Source organism: Hemibagrus wyckioides, linkage group LG13 (assembly GCF_019097595.1).
Source record: "Hemibagrus wyckioides isolate EC202008001 linkage group LG13, SWU_Hwy_1.0, whole genome shotgun sequence".
NCBI lineage: Eukaryota > Metazoa > Chordata > Actinopteri > Siluriformes > Bagridae > Hemibagrus > Hemibagrus wyckioides.
In genome coordinates, this window is record NC_080722.1 from 23,852,575 (window position 1) to 23,870,152 (window position 17,578).

Genomic DNA, 17,578 nt, shown 5'->3' on the forward strand with positions numbered 1-17,578 from the left:
ATTAGCATCTGTGCTCTGGCTACGTTCCTAGTGATAACAGTGATAAAGAATATACAGAACACTTTTATTGTTTTATTGAGTACAGTGGCATTGGGATTGCATTGTTAAAATGGGTTATTTCAGTTCCTGCTTACTTCTACATATTTGTGGACATTTTCACATGGTTTTGGTGTCTATGCTTTCGTAAAGTGTAGATGATAAAGTATATTACTGTCAGCTGAATTTAGGTAAAAAAAGCTGCTTCTGGCTCTCAAATTTTCACTCTTTACTTTTATAGCTTTTTGCAGACAAGAATATATATGGAACAGAAGAATATTGTAAATGATCAGAAAATATGTGTTAGACCAGGAAAAAAATGAATACACAGTCATATTTAAGAAAAAAACTGTAATGGACATAGAAAATATCATGTTTTTCAACAAAATGTGAATACATTGCTTTACATTTACATTTCTGGCATTTGGCAGACGCTCTTATCCAGAGCGATGTACAAAAGTGCTGATACTAAAGTACTATACTGTTTATTTAAACAAATTTCTAACAACATAACTATGACATAAACCAGATGCAGTGTGAAGGATGTTGGTGCTGATGGGCAATACAGTTTAATTGTAATGTTACATTTAATTGATTAAAGCATGTATGGTAGAATAGCACAGTGGTAAAGGTTTTGGGTGGGTCTGATTCCCAGCAACCTGTAGCCTGTTTGATTTTATTCTTATATGTGAAAATACACACTCAAATCATGTTGGATGTACAAAAACGAATCATGTTAATGTTCGATCATGGTAAAATTTGATCACCTGTAACCGATGGATGCATTTGAATGAAGTCGATTCAGCAAGCTTTACTTTTCAGTGTATATATTTTCAGCATAGTGACATAACAGTACAATGGAGAGCTACATTTCCGCTGTCAGTGATAGACAGCAATCGCTGCTACTGTATAAATTGTCATTATATGTTAATGTGCAGTGTAGCAGATAGAGATCGGATCTCCGGTGAGGTCTGTAACGTGTCGTGAACTCACATCACAGAGATGGCTTGATACATTTACTGATAATGTTTCTAAACTCGTGAATGACATGAATGAGCTTTCGGAACAATCCGAGCGGTTACCTGGAGACAATGTAAGCATATCAAAACAGCCCCAGGCTCCTTCGCTCACCCCCACACACTTTACCATTCACTCGAGTCCCGATCTGTCAGTGCAATGCAGCGCTACTGGTTTGGCAAAATGACGCTTATAACGGACTTCCTGAGTTTTCCTTCAACTTTAGATGTTTAAACGTATTGACAGCGTGCTGTAAAGCAAACGAGTTTGAGCAACCTAGATTATCAGACACCTGTGCATCAGATAACAGATGGTTTTGTGTACGGTTTAGCTGGACAACATAGGGATATAAATAGATTTTGTATACCTTAAAGAGAGAGTTTAGATGTTGGGGTTTTGTTATACTAAGACTTTAGTACAATTAGTAATAAAATGAGTAAAACTGACAGAAAATGTGAGTGAAATATGAAATGATGAAATGCGCTAGACGCTCATGTTGGCTGTTGTCTTGCCATCTGTTCTTCTTTAATCGGGAGGAATGTGTTTCTGTACCCAGCGTTAAAGGAACCGCAGCACTGCATGCTGACTTTGGCTCTTCTCCCACTCAGCTTTCATACACAGGACGATCACAACGCTGAGTCTGCTACCCAGAACTGTTTTTATCTCACTGAATAAGAGATGATGGAATAAAATCACTGAGGCTGGAGTTTGTATTCATTGTTGATGAGCTGAAAATAGTTCATGGTGGTGAATCTGGCTTCTTCTCACTTTCTCCACCTGTTGTCTGTCAATATGCCTTCCTGAAGCAAGACCTTTTGCTAGGAATCATACTTATGTAAGGCCACTTGGAAGGCAGCCAGAACATTTCCTTCCTGACTCTTGCTATTTATGACACCCCACCAGCCCCCCCAGTCCTCCAGCTATACCCCCTGCAAAGCTCAGAACTGAGGCTGAAAAGAACATTTGAAAATCTACATCTGGATTTTGAAGAATTTCTCAACATTTATGAACATTTTGCAAATAATTTTTGCTTATTTATGTGGATTTATTATACAGTATTTATACTGTAGACTGAATAAATATCAAGCAGTAAAATTCTTTCTTTCTTTCTTTCTTTCTTTCTTTCTTTCTTTCTTTCTTTCTTTCTTTCTTTCTTTCCTTCCTTCCTTCCCTCCTTTCTTTCTTTCTTTCTTTCTTTCTTTCTTTCTTTCCCTCCTTTCTTTCTTTCTTTCTTTCTTTCTTTCTTTCTTTCTTTCTTTCTTTCTTTCTTTCTTTTTCTTTCTTTCTTTCTTTCTTTCTTTCTTTCTTTCTTTCTTTCCTTCCTTCCTTCCTTCCTTCCTTCCTTCCTTCCTTCCTTCCTTCCTTCCTTTCCTTTCCTTTCTGCCTTTCTGTCTTTGTTTCTTTATAGCCAATCATTTTTGTCTGAAATATATGTACTCAGGACACAGGTTTTAACTTTAGCTTGACGTTTAACTGCTTTGACATTAATTAGCTTAATCAATGTTGATTTTTTTTATGTTGATATATAATTTTGCCTGCAGAGTAAAAAGAGAATCAGCCGTAAAAAAGTTGCAAATTCAGGCCTGTGGAGTAAAAGTTTAGTGGTTCTTCACAGATTTTGAGCTAACTTTGGCTCTCTCTCTGTTTAAGGCTATAGTTTCCTGCAATAGATTTGATCTGTCCTTGTGAATTCTGTCAAATCCTCCCACTGAGTCTCACAGCAAATGGTAGACAGAGACTGCGTGTGTGGAGGTGTGATAATCTTTTATTTAAACTTTACCTCTCACATTTGTCTGTTCTGTCTGCTCTCACGTTCATTAATACACTCTTAGCTCTGTTTTATAACTTCTTTTTCCCTCTTACCCTTCATTATAGAAGAATGCACTTTGTAGGCACATGAGAGGAAATGTTTTAATACTAACTGAATTGTCAAGAAAGAACAAGAGCTGCTTTTTATAGAGCTTTCTGTACAAACTTCCATTCAGCCGCTCAATCCCTGGAGATTCAACATGTTTTTCTGTCACTTACTATCAACCTTTGTTTTTTAAAAATGTGCACATGCATACACACACACACACACACACATGCACACACACATACATGCACACACCCACACACACACATACATGCACACGCACACACACACATGCACACACACACACACACACGAACACATACATGCACACATACACACACGAACACATACATGCACACATACACACACACATGTGCATACATGTACACACCGAAATGTACACACACACAACCCACACACACATGTGCATACATGCACACACCCGCAAACACACACACATACACTCATATACACACACAAACATGTATATAAATGCACACGTGCATCCATGCACACACTCACATGAGCACACACACACAAACATGTACACACATACACACACACACATTAGCGGTTACTTTAGGCTTTAGGCTTTAGGCACACACCACACACACACACATGCGCACAAACATGTACACACATATACACACTCACACACACACACACACAAACACATGTGCATACATTTAGGGCTGTCAAAATTAACGCACTAATAATGCGTTAATGCAAATTCATTTTAACGGCACTAATTTTATTAACGCAGCGTGCATTTTCTGTTTGACCCTCAGCCTTTCCCGTAGCTTGGGAAATGGGAGATGCAGCAGCAAACCGAAATTGAGAAAGAAAAACGTCTTCTTTATATATAAAACCATGTCTGATGGTTCTGTCGACAAGACAAAAGTCTGCATTTATTGTTGATGTGAATTAAGTTCTCACCGCAGCACGTTGAGTTTAAAATATCACTTGATGGCGAAGCCTACAGCTGACGCAGAGAGGTCTCCTGCCCGTCTCCTGACCCTCACCAAAGACAGACAACACTAGATTGTTTTCAGCGGAGATGTAATGTGAACCTGTGTTCTATGTTCTTTTCTTCATGTGTTTAATAGTCATGAACAAGTTATTTGAAAAACATGTCTATGTTCTTTATGCTCTATATTTAAGGTGGTTTCAGTAATAAATGTACACTTTGCATGTTGATTAGAGTATTAAAAACTAAAAAAGTATTAATTTAAGGTACATGTAGAATGGATAAAAATGTGCAATTAAGTTGTGATTAATCGCGAGTTAACTCATGACAATCATGCGATTAATCGTGATTAAATATTTTAATCGATTGACAGCCCTAGCATACATACACACACCCACAAACATATACACACACACACACACAAACATGTACACACACATACACTCATACACACACACACACATGTGCATACATGCACACACCCACACGAACACGCACACACATGCACACAAACGTACACATACACACACATGTGCATACATGCACACACCCACATGCACGCACACACACACTTACTTTAGCTGTTACTTTAGCGACATTCATTGCTGTCACAGTGGCTTTAGGTGTTTGACAAACACACACACACTTTTTTCTTTCTATCCCTATAATGTGTTTTCACTGACATAAATGCAACTAATTAGTGCAGTTTCACATCTAACCTTAACATGAACCTCAGTAACCAACAGGAACCTTGATTCTTTTATTGACTGATTAGTCTTTTTCCAGTCCTTGTGGGGACATTTGCTTCCGTAAACACACATCTTTTTCAGAAGTGCTGATCTGAATTGATTTTCATCTTTAAAAGCTGATTTGAAAAAACTCTTTGTCCAAAACACTGCCTCGTTGGAGACAGAACTCAGTCTATCCTCAACATTATTGCATACTGGGTTCTTCTAAAAGCTCTTTCATCATTTGGGGATGGTTTGTCCCCTCCTTCTGAGATAAACCTCCAACATATTTTTTTTTTGGAGAAATCCTTGCCTGCCTGTCGGTTTGGTGTTCTAGCATGGGGTCATGAATGCGCTAGCCTTTTATCTGTTCTTCATGTTTTTAAAAGAAGAGGTAAATGTCACATTACCTGCAGTTGCACTCTTATGTCAGCCGGGTGAACATTTTTTTCTCCCTCTACCATCAATAATGAGGCATGTGGGATTAGTACGTCAAGGCACACATTAGCTGCTGTTGCTATATTGACACACGCAATTATGTACACAGATTCTGTCTTTAACAACTCCCTTTTCTCATGCTTATGTGACACCCATATACCTACAGTCCACGCTCCTGAGTGCGCTTTTCACAATACATTTTCAAGCTCTGACATGTGCCCTATACATAATCTATGCTGAAAAAAATGCCATGCCCTGAAAGCCCTCAGGCCTTCCATGCTAATTGTAACAGTAAAGGGTTTATGTGTCAGTTTGTAACTACACCCTCCTTTGTCCTGCGGCTGTCCTGTGTTTCCCATGTTAGTTTAAGGTACCGAACTTCACCTGCTTTCCGTCCCTTAGGGTTACAAACCACTTTAAAACACCATCAAATTATAATAGACAAACTTTTCCATGAAGCAGGTATTCAGGGATGATTATAGCTATGCTAATAATCCTCACTTCAGGGGTAACTTCAGGGGCAGGGCAGTTTGTAACACAGTCCCAAAACAACCCACAACTTGCAGCCATGACCAGCACACTGGATGACCAACACAACGGTCTTTTTAAGTGTATGTTAAATGTTGTTCCTCTAAACCATACATATACAATACACAATTTTTCTGCTATTATGTCGTAGGTCACATGACAATGGCAACATGTTCAAACTATACATGTATTCTTACACATATACTGATTAACGCATACTAATATCAACAGCTGAGCTGTAGGTTCTGAATCAAATGCAGTAGCTATTGAATCGAATGCAGTAAGTACAGAATTAAATAGAGTAGGTACTAAATCAAATGCAGTACCTACCAAATCAAATGCAGTAAGCACTAAATCAAATGCAGTAAGTACTGAATCAAGTGCATTAGGTACTGAATATAATGCAGTAGAATCAAATGCAGAGGCTACTGAGTCAAACGCAGTAAGTTCTGAATCAAAAGCAGTAGCGACTGAATCATATGCACTAGCTACCAAATCAAATGCAGTGGATACTGAATCAGGTGCAGTAGCTACTGAATCAATTGCAATAAGTACTGAATCAAATACAGTAACTATTGAATCAGATGCAGTATGTATCGTCACTACACGATTTTACCCGTACCAATATTCCTACTGACCCGATTACTGTTCACAATCATCTGGACTCCATCACACTCCACAGTATATAGAGACTCTCAGTCCGCTCACTCAATATATGCTCTGTGTTTTCATCCAAGTCGATACTAAGCCTTGCATTGTACCATAGTCTGTTTGCTTTTTTGCCTTTGGTTTATGCTGTTCTGTACGTCGCCTGACCACTGCCTGTTCTCAGACTTGTTGGATCTGCCTGCAAGCTTTAGAAATAACATTTATTACAATAAACAAATATAAGATTATTAAACCTATTTCTAGATATTTTTTATTCATTTCATCTATTGTCTTTGTTCTATTGGCAGACACGTTTTCTAATTTATTTCTACTTTATTATACGGTTCAACCAGGGTTTTTCTCCAGCAGTACAGTGTTCAGAGAGATTGGCAAAAAAAAAAAAACAGTTTAAGAAGTGATTCTTTTATACTAAAACCACATAATCAGTTTATTTTCATTAGAGCGCATTAGGGCCAGTGAGATGGAAAGGTGTGTGTTTGGAGTTGAAATGAGATTAGCGTGGTTTCGTATGTGCAGCTGGACGATCAGTCGTCTTCTCTGTTAACTGTACACACTGGCACACAATCCGGTCTGCTGTTGCCTGGAAGTGGAGTCATGATGTCTGAATTCAGTTATAGCCTTAGTGGTTTTAGTGTACAGGGATAAAATAGGGAGCAAAGTGTAACAAAATATTATATGATAGCTGAAGATTTAACTGTTACTACAGCATATGATATATGTATAACAGTATACAGATTTGATACCAAACTGCCAGCAAAACAGTAGTATTACTGCTTATAACTTGCACAAGATTTAATACTGAAAATGAAGGGAAAGAAATTACAGTTTAATTAAAACAAAAATTCCTTAAAATGATATTAAATCTAATGATCTGCAAAATCTAGAAATAAATTATTTTATCACATATATTAATATTTCGTCTTCATATCATTCAGTCTTCAAAACAAAAACATTTTATATGTAATCAAAATTTGAATAGATTATTTTTATTTTAATACATTTAATACATACACTGTGATATACAATACGATCTTCCAAAATAATGTTATGTTTTTCAAATATATTTTTATATAATGTGTTATGTTTATTTTACTTGTGTAAAATATTGTTTTACGTCAAATATTTTCCAAAAATATTGTGATTTCATAAATTCTGTTCCAGCCCTAACACACCTCTGTATTATAATGCTAATTGTTCTGGTTTCTCATGATGCGTTTTACCATCAGGCCATTAAACAACAGGCTGAACAGCATTATTATCAGGCTAACAACTGGGAGGAAACATTAAGGGTTGTGTAATGTACAGTTTATTACACAACCATTTGCTTACATTTAAATTTGCTGGTTTGGCTTCGGGTTCTGGCCACATGAACTTCAGAGAGAAGCAAAGGCCAGCTGGGGTGCTGCTGGACTGAAAACAGAGCCACACACACACACGCCTACACACACATAGTGACCTGAAGTTTATTATTTTCTTATTATTTTATAGTATCGCTTTCTGAAGTGTTCAGTTGGGTTTTATTTGTATGGGACTTTTAACATTAACAGCGTGCATTGTCACAAAGCACTTTACAAAAAAGATATAAATTTTACCCTAAAATAAACAAATAAAGGAATAAATAAATGTATCCCTTCCATGCCACGTTTTATTGTCAGTTTTATATCTCAGCGAGTTGCCAGAGCTATGATTTTTAAGATTTATTATGTATTCATGAACAACACAATCAGTTCATGTTTACATTAAAAGTTAAGTAGCAGCTGTAAACAGTTGTTCCATTTTAAAATAGGTTTATTTGTTTATTAGTGGAGCGTCTGTCGTACCAAGCACACTGCGGTACAAATAATATTATTGTATTTAATTGTGTATTTAACCCTGGTCATCCATCACCTGAGCAAAGAAGAAAGGATAATACACTTAGACAGACAGAGACACACATACACACACGTTGTAGTTGTTTCACTATCGACGTTGGGTTGCTCTCAGACGAGTGGCTTTAGGTGTTTGGCTCTCTTGTGTTGACATAAAGCTGATTGCGCAAGACTCCATCATTAGTTTGGTTGTTCAGGAGTTGTACATACATTCATACTTTTTTCCCCCACAAACTCCTTCAATACAGGATTCATGGTGCTTGCTCTGGCCTCATGGGAAAACTTTTTTCCATCATCCTGCCATGGGCTAAGAGGCCCTGAGCTAAATCAAGCCTTTCATAACTCAAATAAGCACAAAAAAGCTTTTGTTGCCTAGTAATTCATGCATTCAGACAGTTCCTAGAGGTTTCCTGGGATTCCTCAATTTTGGATCACCCTCTTAATGAGGGATAGCACAATTCACACGATTATGTAACTCATTTACATCACAGCTGCCATGCGGGTCTTTACCTGCTTTTAGCCGGATTTAGCTCGACTTAACTCTCCTTTGAAAACCGTGAGCCAAGACAAATACTGAGTCACAGATTATTAGAGGATGTTGTAGGAAATCTTAAGAGCTTTAATAATAACAAATGCATCATGTTCTGTATAAGAGCATCGTTTTTTCCTGTCTTGTAAATACTCTTTATAATCTGCTTAATAATTGTCTAGACTCGTTTTGAAGGGGTGGTGTGATGATGAGTAAGAATATGTATTCATTTAATGTTATGCAATCCTGATACATATAATGAAGAGAAAATAATTTTGAGTTTTTCCAATGAAAACCAAGACTTTCTCAGTGCTACGACATGGTTTGAGAGAGAGCGTTCAATTCCAGCAATTTGTCATTTCACTGAAAGTCTCAGCAGCTTGAAGCTATCATGGTCTGATGCTAATCATTAGTTGGTAACTGGAAAAGTTTAGCCACATGTCTGCTTTTAATAAAGAACACGTATAGTGTTAGGATATATTTTTCTCCCCAATTTATTCATCTGTCAATTTCTCATTACTAGCCAGTTATTCCTATCAAACCACTAACCAAACACATGTTTTCTCTGATTCTGCATCATAGGGCAGTTTAAAACTCTCAGTGGAAATCATACATTAGATCACAAATGCTGGGTTGTTGTTGCTGTGATTGACAGGAGAGAGAGAGAGAGACAGAGAGAGAGACAGAGAGAGAGAGACAGAGAGCATCTCATCCCTCTCACTCAGTGTGCTGTTCATACTGCTCAGGTTTGCTGAGGTCCAAATCTGAGAGGGATTGTTTCCAGTGCTCCTGCAGCATTGGTCTGGTTTCAGACTCATTGATTCCAACGAACCTGCGTATCTTACATCATCACAAATGCACATGGTGAACACAATTATATCGACTCCCACCATATTTTTAAATTACTATTAATATTTTTATTTTGGTAGCCTCCTGGTGGTCCAGTGGCAGGAGCCCACGCTCTCATTGCCATGACGCGGGGTTGATTCCTGGTCAGAGCACTAACCCAGCCACTGAAGAGTTAACTCTCTCTCCCAAGCCCAGCTAAAATTGGAGGGCTGCATCAGGAAGAGAATCCGGCATAAAACCTGTGCCAAATTAAAAATATGCAGACCAAATGATCAACCCCGAACAGGGAGCAGCCTAAAAATAATTTTTATTTGGGTGCTATTATTATGCACAGTAGGGCTGTCTCTTCTTTGTCCCACAACTTTCCCCTGCCTCTCATGCTACAGGTGTGTTGAAGAGTCTAATGATGCCATTTGCTAAAACACGTGCACAGGTTACTTTATGTCCAGACCCAAGTACGGGTTCACATTCATGAGAATCACAACACAGTTCACAGTTCGGTACCACGCTGCACTTCCTGTTTCACCAGCGTGAAAGCCGCCTCAGGCAGCACAGCCAGTTTTGCTCTCATGGACGGATGTTCCTGCCATCGTTGATTCAATCTCTTAATGATTCTTTTGCGCCACTCAGGAAACATAATATATGTTTCCTGTTTTCTTTAACAGCTTTTGTCGCAGCATTGCCATGTATTTTTTTATTGACGTCTTTTGTGTTAAATATTATGTATCCCTTTATTAGCGAAACACAATTTAGTTTAACTTTGATCTGATGTGTTTACTTTGGACTTCAAGGTTTTTTAAATCCATGAAGCACATTTTCTGCATTTGGATCCTAATATTTGTAGCAGATGTGCATGATGATGAGATGCTGATCTGGATGTTGATAAGTTTTTTTTAGCAGCCCTATGGATGAATATATTTCTTGTATTACAACACTGCATGTTCCCGGAATAGCTGAATACTGGATGCCACATTCAGAGAAAAAATACCATGGGCACAGGGAGAACTACAAAGTGAGAAACCTGAGCTCAGGATAGACTCATGGAGGCTGGAGCTGTGAAGCTGTGGTGTAACACTACATTTGTTCTTTTCTTCCTCAGACAAGGAAACTGACCAAAGTGGAGAGGCAGCGCTTCAGCGAGGAGGTGGAGATGCTGAAGAACCTGCAGCACCCAAACATTGTTCGCTTTTATGACTCCTGGAAGTCCACAGTGAAAGGGCACAAGTGCGTCCTGCTCGTCACAGAACTCATGACCTCTGGCACCCTCAAAACGTGAGTTAAAAAAAAAATTAATAATTAGACAAGAGGGAGATTCTCTTGTTTTTTGTTGCTATTTTTTCTATTTCCCCTCACTCTACAGGTACCTGAAACGCTTTAAGGAAATGAAGCCTAAGCTTCTTCAGCGCTGGAGCCGTCAAATACTAAAAGGACTCCACTTCCTGCACACTCGTGCTCCTCCCATCATCCACAGAGACCTGAAATGTGACAACATCTTCATCACGGGACCCACAGGCAGTGTAAAAATTGGCGATCTCGGACTTGCTACGCTCAAAAGAGCATCGTTTGCTAAGAGCGTAATCGGTAAGCTGAACATATCGATGATTTTGAAGTTTGGGGTCAAAAGTGTGGATCTTCACCACTAGGCCACATTAATAGACCTAAAGGTTGTTGTTTTTTAATCGTCCGATCCTTCTTTTTTTCCAGGAACACCAGAGTTTATGGCTCCGGAAATGTATGAGGAGAAATATGACGAGGCTGTCGATGTCTACGCGTTTGGGATGTGCATCTTAGAGATGACGACATCCGAATATCCGTACTCAGAATGCCAAAATGCGGCACAAATCTACCGCAAAGTCACAAGTGTAAGTTTGGAACCATGTTTTCAATTTCCTTTCAAAAACAGTGGCTGCAGGTTGGATTCTATTTTTTGCTTCTTTCATTGTTACCTCTTCCATTGTTAATGGTTGTATTCCCTGTGTGGCCCAGCGTGAACGACTTTTACATAAGCGCCATATGCATGTCCATCTGGAAGTCTTTATCTAGACCAACGACGTGAGGCCCCCATGTACTGCTGCAAGATCCAAACTTTAACCCAGCATGGAAAAGAACAGTAAACATTCCACTATATGTCCCTCTCCTTTCTTTTTTTCTTTTCTTTCTGTCCTCATTTCCTCTCATTTCCTTGAAAACTGTCCAAGGATTGACCTTGAGCACAGACTTAATTCTTGTGGCTGGAGTCGATTAGATCTGCTGCGGACTCTGGAATGTCCCCTGCAACGATCCCATCGTTACATTTGTGTTTTTGAAAACACGCTGCAGGCGACCTTAAGGATTATGTAACTGTTAAAAAAATTCACAAAATCTGTTACCAAACAACCTGTTTGTCAGCGATAAACTGAAACACTATTTTGTGTGTACAATATCTTCAAGCACACCAAAAACTAACATGCTTCTCCTTACTAACATGCTTCTCCTTTGAATGTTACTGTCGTTACATTTCCTAATAAATATCTATGATAAGCGCCTATTTTAGGTAACTCTAAAGCCATACTTAAAATGATCTTATTAATAATTTATTACAGCAGCATCACCTTCACTATGGTTCCTTGGTGGAAGTCGTGTTACATGCACTGCACCGGTTCTCCTGGCTCAGTTCTCCAGTCATTCGATTTAAAAATCACAGAGAAACAATAAGGTTAAGTGCAGAACGTCAGCTTTAATTTGAAGCTACTAAAACAAATGGAATTCTAGGAGGACATTCTGCACATTAGTGATTGTTTCCTTTTAAATCCAATCTCTTACTAGAGCAAAAGAACAAACAAACATTGTTTCGTTGTGTAATCCTTACAGCCTGCACATTCAGCTGTGTTGGAAAGTTGGAAAAGTTACAGCACACTTAAATGAATCATCTCATATTACGCCATGCGCTGACACAGAAGTGGGACGTCAGCTTCCCGAACACAGAGCTCTTTCTGCTGCTTTACATCTTCATGCACATGTCTTCAGCAATACTTTAGTTTAGAAAACAAAGGATGTGAAAGCGTGGAACAACAAAACCAGGTTCATGGACAGTGGAAACAGTATCAGCAGTCTGCATTGATCCGTGAATACAGCACTTCATGAAAGTGTGAGCTCTGCAGAGGCTCCACAAACATCACGGGGCCGTGGGGAAAGGGTGTGAGGCGATGACTTAGCAACAGTGCTCCTTTAAGCCGAGAAGCAGGAGAACTGCATCACTGCACGTGTTCAGGGCCTAACCTCATGGGATAACATGTGGAACAAATTGAATTCAATAATGACTACAATTTATAGGGAGGTGTTAATCACACTTATTCCACACCACTGTTGAATGCTCCACTGTGATTGGTCAGAAGCTCTTAATTAATGAATATTCTGTGACAGCAGCTCTGTAGTGGTGGCTGGAAAAGAAATCGCAGGGTGCTATTAATGCGTTGGCTCTAATGTGTACTTTCAGATGGAGTTTATTTAGCATTTAGGGAAGGAGTCACCAGTGTCAGCACTTTACAAGTCAGACTAACAGTAACTGCGTCTGAATATCTATACACTAGGTGAAAAGCAGTATGCCAAAAGGAATAGTATTTCAGAATTTTCAGGATTAATATAACATTAGGTGAGAAATACAAGGATGATCTACTGCCTATTTTTGCTGAGATTCTGCAGTATGGACTGAATCAATTGCTGTAGCTACTGAATCAAATGCATTAGGTACTGAATCAAATGCAGTAGGTACTGCACATAAACTGATCAGTACATACTGTATCAACAACTGAGCAGTAGGTTCTGAATCAAATGCTGTAGCTAGTGAATCAAATGCAGTAGATACTGGATTGCATGCAGAAGGTGCTGAATCAAATGCCGTAGATACTGAATTAAATGCAGTAGAAACTGACTCAAATGCTGTAGATACTGAATCAAATGCAGTAGGTACTGAATCAAATGCTGTGGATACTGAATCAAATGCAGTAGAAACTGAATCAGATGATGTAGGTACTGAATCAAATGCAGTAGATACTAGATTGAATGCAGAAGGTATTGAATCAAATGCAGTAGCTACTGAATCATATGCGGAGAGAGAGAGTGGGGGGGGATGAGGAATTTCTAGCCAAAATAACATACTAGAAACATTAAATATAACTGCTCCAATCAGGAGCATCCCGTGGATCATTATTTACCTTTAACAGCACGAACCATCAGCGGTGTGATTTAAATGTTATCTCATACTGACCAGTAGACAAGCTGTTCATGAGCCATACTTATATTAGGCCATTTAAGCCATTTTTTATACCAGATAGAACATTTAGTATCATAATTATGAGTATAATTATATATTATCATGAACAGCAGCACAATTGTAGTAGTTTAGAGTACTCTGCATTAGGGTCTAAATGCCTCCGCACTCCACTAGCATGAACTTTTCTTTCATAATCGATCAGAAACGAATACATTTGCATATTCCAAATGTAATAATTCACAGTGTATTATTAGCTAAATGTTATGTTATATTGGTTACAGAATGATATTAGTACAGTAGGCAGAAATGTGTCACTCTTTGGAAGAGGATGTTTGGAGCCTAATATATCCATCTGTATCTCTGTATAGTGTGTATGTTGTGCAGTCTGGTTGTGGTGTTGATGTTGGCGCTGTGGAAGTCGGAGACATTTCAGGTTGCTCTAATGCCAGTGAATACCTGTGTGGTTAGTCATTCACATACCACACTTTCAGCATTAGATGCTACAATAAACCAGCCCTTGGTACACATATTTCTGGCTCCATAACAACAACATTACATAAGTGTGATACAGCATGTCACATTTTGTACAAGTTTTAGAGAGAAAGGAACATTAATATGTTTACTCGGAAACACAGTAGGTTTTGTGCTTTGTGGTTGCATCGGAATATGTGAACTGTCATATTTAACCCCACTGACACATTAAGTCTTGTGGTTAACTGATACATGTTTTTGATGCTGATGCCAATGCCAATATCTAGAAATTGGTTTGGCTGATACGGTGCTGATATAACACAAATTTAATTCTATTAAATGAGACCTACAGAAACTAAACATTGAAACTAAATGAACATTTATTGTGCATATCTATATATGTATGTAATATTCTCTGAAGAAAATCTTCAATTAAGGAATTTGTACAAATAAAAATAAATAGGTTTTAGTGCAGTTTCTCCATCATCTAAAAATATTTGTAATGTTTGCTCTGTAAAGTACTTTCGTAGAGGATTTGTGTTCTGTCCAACCATCGAGCCTGTTCAGAAGCGATAACAAGTCACAGATTACTGTCTTCCAGAAGCTAGCTTTATATTTGCCACAGATTCCAACTCCCAGCAACCGCCAGCACTCCCACGCTCACAGTCACCACACTCTTATCATGTGCACCTATTTCCCATAACGTATGTTTGTCTCTCCTTTATATACCTCTTTGGTTCCTCATTAGAAGGTATATGCTATGTTCCTTTGGTCTGTGACATTACTAAGCCTTTTATTGTGACTCTGCAGTTTTCTGGTTTTTGATTTCACTAGTGTTTCCCAACTCCTGATCCAGTTAAGCTCTGATATTTCTTGTTTTGCCCTGTTGACCTTTGCTTACTTTTATTTTTTTTTACTTTACTTTCGCCTACATTTTGGATTTACGTTGTGCCTGATTACTTGCCCCGATACTTTTGCCCATTCCTAATTTTTTCCCCCATTTTTTTTTGCCAGCACTGGCATCCAACCCCTTGATTCTGCCTCATGACAGCCTTTTTCCACTTGTGCACTTCATGGCATAAAAAGTCTCGCTTTTCATATATCAGACGAACCGAATGATTCATTGCTCAGTTCCAATATGGCTGATATATTGGGCTTGGTGTTAAAATGGTTGAGCACTAATTGAATCACCTCTTATGTCAGTTTATTGATCTGTTTTCCCTTAAAATCTGACGTGTGATGTGTGTCTGTTGTGTCTCAGGGCATGAAACCGGACAGCTTCTACAAAGTGAAAGTCCCTGAGCTGAAAGAGATTATAGAAGGATGCATACGTATGAACAAAGATGAAAGGTAACTCACGCTTGCCTTCTATAGGTTCAAAGTCTAGTTGATTTTCATGGTATATTTTCTAATACTTGGAGAGTGAATGATAATAATGTTTGCTTGTTACCATGTGAGACATTCTTTATCCAAACTAATCACTAAGTAATGAGGTTAGTTTAAAATATGGATTGTCATTGTACAATGTAATTAGCACAATTCATTTGCTTACACTCGCTGCATCCAGCATTTCCCAATGAAGATAATAATCTTTGTGTCTAACAAAAGAGCTGTAATTAAATTTGCCATATAATTTTTCCACTTGAATTAAATTCATGTTATTTTGCAGCATGTCTAGTTTTCAGGCTCCAAACAACCTCTCCTTTATCTAGGACAACAGCCCTCTTCAGACAAATAGCTTTTTCAATGAAATAAAAGAATGTTTATCTGTTCCCATTCATCTCCATGGGCAGATACACCATTCAGGACCTGCTGGAGCATGTATTCTTTCAGGAGCACAATGGTGTGCGCGTGGAGCTGGCAGAAGAGGATCATATGGAGAAGTCCAGCCTGAAGCTCTGGCTGCGCATGGATGGCACCAAGAAGCTTCATGGCAAGTACAAGGACAACAATGCCATCGAATTCCTGTTTGAGCTCTACAAGGATGTGCCTGAAGAGGTGGCACAGGAGATGGTGAGTGAATGCAAGATTCATGGATGATCATTAAAGTGTAAAATTATAGCATTATTTCATGTTCTCACATTTTGAAGAATGGGTGGTTAAAAACAAAAAGAAGCAAATCAGACATGTTTAAAGACTGTGGGATACTTTAGCATTTATATGTGTATGGATGTCTGGTAAAATGCCATCAGATGTTGGTGTGGCTGAATTCTGGCAAACGCGTATATGTTTTATTTAATCTTTATATTCTGTGTAAACAATCTTATTGAATAAATCATGTAGAGTAGGAAAAGCTGCTTGTGTTTAAATCCCACCACTTATAAAATAAATGTTAATATATTTCCCAACATTCAATCACTGATCACCATTCTTCCCAAAGACCAATCACCATTCTTCATAATAACTAATCACTAATCTCCACACTTCCTAATTCCAATCACTAATCACCATTATTCCCAAAGACCAATCACTAATCACCATTATTTCCAAAGACCAATCACTAATCACCATTATTCCTGAAGACCAATCACTAATCACCATTGTTTCCAAAGACCAATCACTAATCACCATTGTTTCCAAAGACCAATCACTAATCACCATTCTTCCCAAAGACCAATCACCATTCTTCATAATAACTAATCAGTAATCTCCACACTTCCTAATTTCCAATCACTGATCACAGTTATTCCCACAGACCTATCACTGATAACCATTATTCCAAAAGACCAATCACTATTCACCATTATTCCTGAAGACCAATCACTAATCACCATTACTCCCAAAGACCAATCACTAATCACCATTATTCCTGAAGACCAATCACTAATCACCATTATTCCTGAAGACCAATCACTAATCACCATTATTTCCAAAGACCAATCACTAATCACCATTATTTCCAAAGACCAATCACTAATCACCATTATTTCCAAAGACCAATCACTAATCACCATTATTCCCAAAGACCAATCACTAATCACCATTATTGCCTAAGACCAATCACTAATCACCATTATTTCCAAAGACCAATCACTAATCACCATTATTCCCAAAGACCAATCACTAATCACCATTATTTCAAAAGACCAATCACTAATCACCATTATTCCCAAAGACCAATCACTAATCACCATTATTCCCAAAGACCAATCACTAATCACCATTATTTCCAAAGACCAATCACTAATCACCATTATTCCCAAAGACCAATCACTAATCACCATTATTTCAAAAGACCAATCACTAATCACCATTATTTCAAAAGACCAATCACTAATCACCATTATTCCTGAAGACCAATCACTAATCACCATTATTCCCAAAGACCAATCACTAATCACCATTATTTCCTAAGACCAATCACTAATCAC

General features: G+C 38.1%; 1 protein-coding gene across 4 annotated transcripts in view; it reads left to right on the forward strand.

Annotated features, from left to right (window-relative positions):
• The window catches only part of wnk4a (WNK lysine deficient protein kinase 4a), a 47,834-nt gene that overhangs the window by 10,590 nt on the left and 19,666 nt on the right, over window positions 1–17,578 (forward strand). For all 4 annotated transcript variants that reach the window (XM_058406911.1, XM_058406913.1, XM_058406912.1 and 1 more), the window contains 5 exons: window positions 10,584–10,756; window positions 10,845–11,065; window positions 11,189–11,346; window positions 15,469–15,557; window positions 16,001–16,220. In XM_058406911.1, coding sequence (XP_058262894.1) covers window positions 10,584–10,756; window positions 10,845–11,065; window positions 11,189–11,346; window positions 15,469–15,557; window positions 16,001–16,220 — 861 coding nt within the window. The remainder of the gene's footprint in view (window positions 1–10,583; window positions 10,757–10,844; window positions 11,066–11,188; window positions 11,347–15,468; window positions 15,558–16,000; window positions 16,221–17,578) is intronic.